General features: G+C 51.0%; 1 protein-coding gene across 1 annotated transcript; it reads right to left on the bottom strand.

Annotated features, from left to right (window-relative positions):
• Positions 1-750: 750 nt before the first annotated feature.
• Positions 751-5,588, bottom strand: ccne1 (cyclin E1; the record flags this gene model as incomplete). Its single annotated transcript, XM_084437361.1, has 11 exons — positions 751-939; positions 1,053-1,210; positions 1,441-1,552; positions 2,436-2,570; positions 2,878-2,973; positions 3,107-3,253; positions 4,079-4,214; positions 4,534-4,700; positions 5,051-5,113; positions 5,224-5,311; positions 5,575-5,588. The coding sequence occupies 11 exons, from the start codon at positions 5,586-5,588 to the stop codon at positions 751-753; spliced, it is 1,305 nt and encodes a 434-aa protein (XP_084293487.1).
• Positions 5,589-6,453: the final 865 nt, after the last annotated feature.

Below are 6,453 nucleotides of genomic sequence, written 5' to 3'. Positions count from 1 at the left end.
GGGAGATCAATAATAACACAAATTTGTAACAGAATTGATCAAACCAAACACATGGTTAAACATAAAAACTGTCTGAGACAGTGGCTTTAATGAAACAAATTTATATGAAGTAGCAGCATCACATTGTAAAAACACAAAAATATAATCTGACATTTTGGTGGAGAGAAAATAAAATTTAACCTCAGGAAATAGAATCCCATTCTGTAGCTTCTGAAGCTGGCCGCTCCTAATGTCCATCTTGGTAGCCAGGCTACTGGTCCCAAAACTCAGACATGGCAGTGTTCCGTTTCTCAAAATGGCAAGCCTGAGCCAAACTCTCACACACACACACACAGGGTCAAGAGTTCCCTCCGTCAGCCTAAGTCCACCTTGTATAGCAGCACTCCGAGCCAATGACAGCTCTAGGATTTTTGGGGTAGGTGGTCCCGTCTTCTTAAAAACATCCCTCTCTCAGAAAGAGATGTCACTCTCCCCGACAAGAGGCATCACATGTTCATTCATAATTCATTCACCTTAGCATATAAAAGGTCATGGTAAAGTCCACATGTGGTAATTAATGCTAACATGTATTGGAGGGGGGGGGGGGGAGGGTGCCTTGGAGCTCTCCCAGCCCTCCTATTGGTTGGTTCCATGATGCACCCTCCTCTTCCTGTGTGTCCATGCGCCCTCCTCTTCATGCGTTTCCATCCAATCAGAGGAGGTGACGGTCTGTCAAATAGGGTGTATCTGCTCCCTGGACACTGGCTGATCTCAGTTCAGTTCGGTTCCCGCCTCCTCTACAGCTGGAGAGCGGATCAAGACCCTGATCTTGTGGACCGGGTCCGGCCGGGGCGTGTCCTCCAGCTTCTCACTGCTGAGGGGCGGAGTCAGAACCCCCGAGGGCACAGGGACACTCCCACTGCGCTGCACGTCCACTTCCTGGTAGGAGTACGCCTTGTCCTGCAAGAGTACAGCAGATGACCAATGACTGCACTGCTCTAGTTAAACCACAAGAGTCGCAAAAGGGACCAGTATGACCTCAGACAGACAGACGGACGGACGGAGGAACTGACCAGCCACTCCATGTAGGCCACGTGTGTCTGGATGTTGTGCATGTCGTCCGCAGGGATCCCTGGGAAGGTCTTCATGGTGAAGTCGCCCGTCTCTCTCAGCGCCATGGCGAAGGGCACCATCCACCTCACACACTCCTCGACCTCGGAGCGCTTCAGACCTGGACGGACACACACACACATGGACACACACACACACGGTCACGCCACGGTGCCAAGTAGCAGCTCTCTTGTCATGACAAGTCCAAGGTTGTTTTTTTTAGCAACACAGACTAGATGTGCAAGAGATGTGACAGGTTACCATGACACCAGAGTGGTAGGACACAGGAATCCAAGAGGAAAAGGGAAGTTACGGGAGTGACAAGCTTGTGGGAGGAGACGAGCCAGGTACCTGAGACGTTCTCCACCAGCTCGGCAGAGGAGAAGTGGAACAGGGCCGAGGCGGCCAGGATGCCGTTGGAGAACTCCAGACACCGAACGTCCAGCATGCACAGGTCCAGCAGCTGGGGGAGGGAGGGGGGGTGGGGGGGGGCGTAAGGAGCAGGAAGTCAAACTGGCGGGGAACCCAAAAAACATCAATGATTCTGCCAGGTGACTTTCAAAGATATTCTGGGAGATAAACCAGCTCAGTGGCCTTATGGTTAGTGTCCGCCCTGAGATTGGGAGGTTGGGGGTTCGATCCCCGGGCCGAGTCATACCAAAGACTATTATAAAAATGGGACCCATTGCCTCCCTGCTTGGCACTCAGCATCAAGGGTTGGAATTGGGGGGCTACATCACTAAATGATTTCCGAGCGCGGCACCGCTGCTGCTCACCGCTCCCCCAGGCGATGGGTCAAATGCGGAGAACACATTTGTGTGTCAGGTGTGACAATCATTGGGACTTCAACCTTTAAATGGGTCCGGTTGATCAGTCCTGAATTAACATGAGCGCATTCAGCCAGGTCAGAATGAATGGAGAGGGATCACGTCTGAAGCTGTGCTGGCTAGCTCTTCCTGTGTGGTGGTAGCTAGTTGTAGATCAGTACTGACTAGAGGCCATGTGAACAATGCATGTTGTGAGAACAGAAACACGAGACCCCCTCCACTCCATCTCAAAGAAAACGTGTCTATTGTCACTGGTGAAAAATAGCATGATGTGTTCATCTCAAGTACTGTTGAAGGATACTGAACACCAGTCTCCCATAGAGCACACATGAACAACTATGCAGTGGAGCAATAGGGGCATGCTTACCATCATGCCTCTACTGAACATGCCCTATGGGGAGGGAGGGAGGGAGAGAGAGTGAGGGAGGGGAGAGAGAGAGAGAAGGGGAGGGAGAGAGAGAAGGGGAGGGAGAGAGAGAAGGGGAGAGAGGGAGAGAGAGAGTGACAGAATGTGTGTACCTGAGCGATCTGAGTGAACATGGGTTGTGGGTACTGGGGCCTCAGCAGCTCCTCCTGCTCCTTCAGATAGGCCACCTGCATGTACACATTGAGCCAGGAGATGGGGGTCTGGGGGCTCAGAGTCCACTTCAGCTCCTGAGGGGACACACACCACACACACGGTCAAGACAGCAACAGAGACCCACACATCACAAGAACATCAGACCACCGTTTTATTTTGCGGCAGGTGAAGTGCCAGGGCAGTACTCATAGGCTACTTTCATGCTCTGGTGGTCATACACAGGCTGGAGAGACACATTGTCCCAGAGCCCCGCCCACAGAGGCTGGTGAGGGAGGAAGTCCCGCCCACAGAGGCTGGTGAGGGAGGAAGTCCCGCCCACAGAGGCTGGTGAGGGAGGAAGTCCCGCCTAGAGAGGCTGGTGAGGGAGGACACCATCTTTACCTTGATGATGATGAGCTCCATGCTGAGGATCTCGTCCTCGCTGCACGCCTCGTCGGTCACGTAGGCGAACTGGTAGATCTTGGGAGGGTACATTTCCTGAAGGACAAAACAAAATGTCACATCTACCCTGGAGATCACAACACACCGACTGCAGGGGACAGCCCACTAACGTAGCCTTCGGCAGGAACACATCAGGTGTATCACTACCCGCGTGGCTCGAGGGACCTACCTCCACTTTGGCAGCGATGAAGAGGCAGGTGATGCCGATCAGCTGAAGGGTGGACTTGAACACGTTGGTCTGCGTGGCCATGAAGCGGTCAAAGTAATCCTGGGCCAGGTGGTAGGACTCTCTGTGGAGCTTGTATACCTCACACACCTGGAGTAGAACAGCATCATCAGTCTAAAACTAGTGGTGCGTTTAACCTCGTTTCACACAGGAACTCGTGTTTGCAGTGCAGTTGGGGGGGGGGGGGGGGGGGGGGTGAAACTACACAACAGTAAGATCACTACTGGTTGGCTGAGGCCTGATTTATGCCCGTCAGTTGCCTGACATCTCCCATGAATTAAGCCAATTTGTATAATTGCATAAATACAGGACGCAAGGGGTCTTTAATCAACCACACAGTCACACGCAGGTGAGCGGTGACACGGTACACGCAACTTCAGGGGCCGCTGCCCTCCTCCAGGGCAGCAGGCAGCTTTGTCAGTGGCGCCCGGAGACCAAGCCCAAGTGCTCAGTCCCAAGTCCTGGTCAGGGACCAGACTGAAGAGCATGTTTTTCCGTATTGGGTTCTTGGGAGGAGACCTTGTGAACACAGGGAGAACATGCAAACTCCACACAGAAAGGCCCGGAGACCTTCTTGCTGTGAGGGGACTGTGCTTAGTACTGAGCCACCGTGCTGTGATTTTGGGGTTCAGTGTTTTGCTCAGACTTCAGCACACTGCCAGAAGCTGGGATCGAACCGGGGCTCTTCCGATCCCCAGCCGGTCGCCCTGCCTCCTGAGCTACGTGCCGCCATGGTCACTAGGTTCGTGTGAAACATGACTGTACCAGGAGGTCCACAACCAAGCTACAGATCAGCAACACACACATAGATCAACTCATTCACTGTAGAGAGAAACACCTATTTACTACAGATATTGTGGTGTGGTTGACCAAGCTGTGTGTGTGAGTGTGTGTGTGTGAGTGCGTGTGACCTACCTCCATCAGCCAGTCCAGGAGAATAGCTCTCATCCGGGGCTGCAGGTGGGGGTGTTTGTCCATGACGTGCATGTCCCTGCTGTAGCTCTTGTCCTTCTCCAGCATGTTGTTCCACACCACGTCCTTACTCGCCCAGCTAGGGGACAGCACAAGAGGGGATACACACACACACACACACACACACACAGTCAACAGCTGATTCCTGCACACAAGTTGCAGGATGTGCATACATTGTGTCTATGTATTGTTTGTACTGTGATGTGAAGTTGATTGGATTTAGTGTATTGTCACATGGTAATGGACATATTGTAGACCCTAGGAAGAATATGCAAATGCTAATGGGGACCTAAAATAAACAAACAAACATGACTGGGATTGAAGTGTCCAGCGTGTAGGAAGGACTTGTACAGCCATAAGGACCTAGTTTCCTTAGAGGCTGATTAGCAGCTACGCACCACAAGGGAGGAAGAGGCGAGGAGCGGACGGGGGTGACGAAGATGTTGCTGAAGGTGTACTGGACCAGGCCGGCTCCACCCAGGGGAGCCGGTCGATCCGTGTGCTGGTCGTGCGTTGGGATCCACCTGTGTGGACTTGTGGGGCACTCCTTCAGACTCCTGCATACCTGCACATGGGAGGGACAGGGACAGGAGGGAGGGAGAGACGCGTGTTAGATGAGAGGGAGAGACGCGTGTTAGATGAGAGAACACGTCGTGGAAAACCTGCTTAACAGCTGCCTGGAATAGAATGAGAGGCACTGGTACAGTCATGTTTCACACAGGCTAGGGTGTGGAGAACATGGGTCTGGGGGTTTGGCTACTCAAATGAGGGAGGTCTGAGAACAAGACATGGCCTGCAGGGTGAGCTGGAGGTCCAGGCTAAGCTAGCCTATGGTCCAGGCTAGACTAGCTGGAGGTCAAGGCTAGGCTAGCTAGAGGTCCAGGCTAGGCTAGCTGAAGGTCCAGCCTTAACTACCTCAGAGTCACGTTGTTTCTTCTTTGTCATCTCAGCCACCCCCTCGTCTGGGTCTTGCAGGTACTGTAGATTGAACAGAGGAAGATTAGTGTGCTGTGACATCAACGTGATAGTAGGGCAGTGTGCTAACTAATGTACAGAGGCCATTAGCCTGCTAGCAGGCATCAACTTACAATAGCAACATCTGCCTTCCTTTTCCTCGAGCGCACTGCATTTGGTTTGGGCACCTCAAGAGCAACTGTGTGGGATTTAGTCCCCTGCCTGCAACAGCAAATACATAACACACGAGAAACGAGTTGAATTATGGCCGATATTAATCTCAGTGATTCTGAAAGTCAACAAGATACAGCATAGGTTAGCTAGATAGCTCAAGCTAACTTGGCTAGCTGGTAGACAAGTAAACCAACTCGAATAAGCTAAGTTAGCTAGCTAACTGTTAGCCAGCTGGCTGGCTAGAACTTCCCCCTGGTTCATTGGCATGGATTGCCACGACGTGGGTCAAATTTGGCCAAAGTGTAACTTACCCCTTTCCTGGCATTATATTCCAAAGTGTGTCCCTCGGATTTAGAGTAAGCCTGTGGACAATTAATGTATGATGTTTTATTTTTGAACACACTCCCAACCCCCACACAAGTTCTACCGAGTCTGTTCTGACAAAGCCATCCTCTGCTCTGGGCGCGGGTAAGTGGAAATGGGACACAATGTTAAAGGGCGAGAATCAGTAGAAAATCTGTCAGAGACTGGCCCAAAACGAAGCTCTAAGCACGGTGAAAACCCACGCATGCATTTCAGACAAAAACGTTAAAGTATGATCCTGGTAAATAGATTGTTTCCTATCTTGCATGTCTATCTAGCGAGTTGGCTCGCTAGAAGATGGCCGAACCATTTGGTATCTCTCATTTCGATTCAGATTTCAGTTTATCAAGCATCCAACACGCGTAGCTAATAAATGAAAAACTAATTTATCCGGTAGCTAAATGATTTCTAGACATCAGAAATCCGACCAGGCAAAGTTGTAAAAACAATTGTAGCATTTGCTTTAGCTTGTCGGAAACCATTCTCTTCCAACTCACCTCAAAAGACTCCACTCTTTAAGATCAGTGATCAGCCTAATTATAAGTTAGTGCTTGCAAAATGTATTTTATGCAATGAATCTGATGGTTTTGCTCGAGGAAATCTGTTGTGTGGCCTTTCTGGAGGCTAGCAGTTCCGATGCTGTGCAGCTTGTGTTCCGACCTGGCGCCAGTATTTTGCGCCTTCTTGGAGAGAACAGATGACTTTATGCGCTCAGAGCAGCGGACGTCAGAGCGGGTGATTTAAAAACGACCAAACCTACACAGCAACCCGATAGTTGGAGCAATATGACTCGAAACAAAGTCGACGACTTTGACGGTCCAAGAAAT

This window comes from Borostomias antarcticus (assembly GCF_949987555.1).
Source record: "Borostomias antarcticus genome assembly, chromosome: 4".
Taxonomy (NCBI): domain Eukaryota; kingdom Metazoa; phylum Chordata; class Actinopteri; order Stomiiformes; family Stomiidae; genus Borostomias; species Borostomias antarcticus.
Note: the sequence above shows the minus strand (reverse complement) of the source record. Positions and strands in the feature narration are given on the sequence as shown.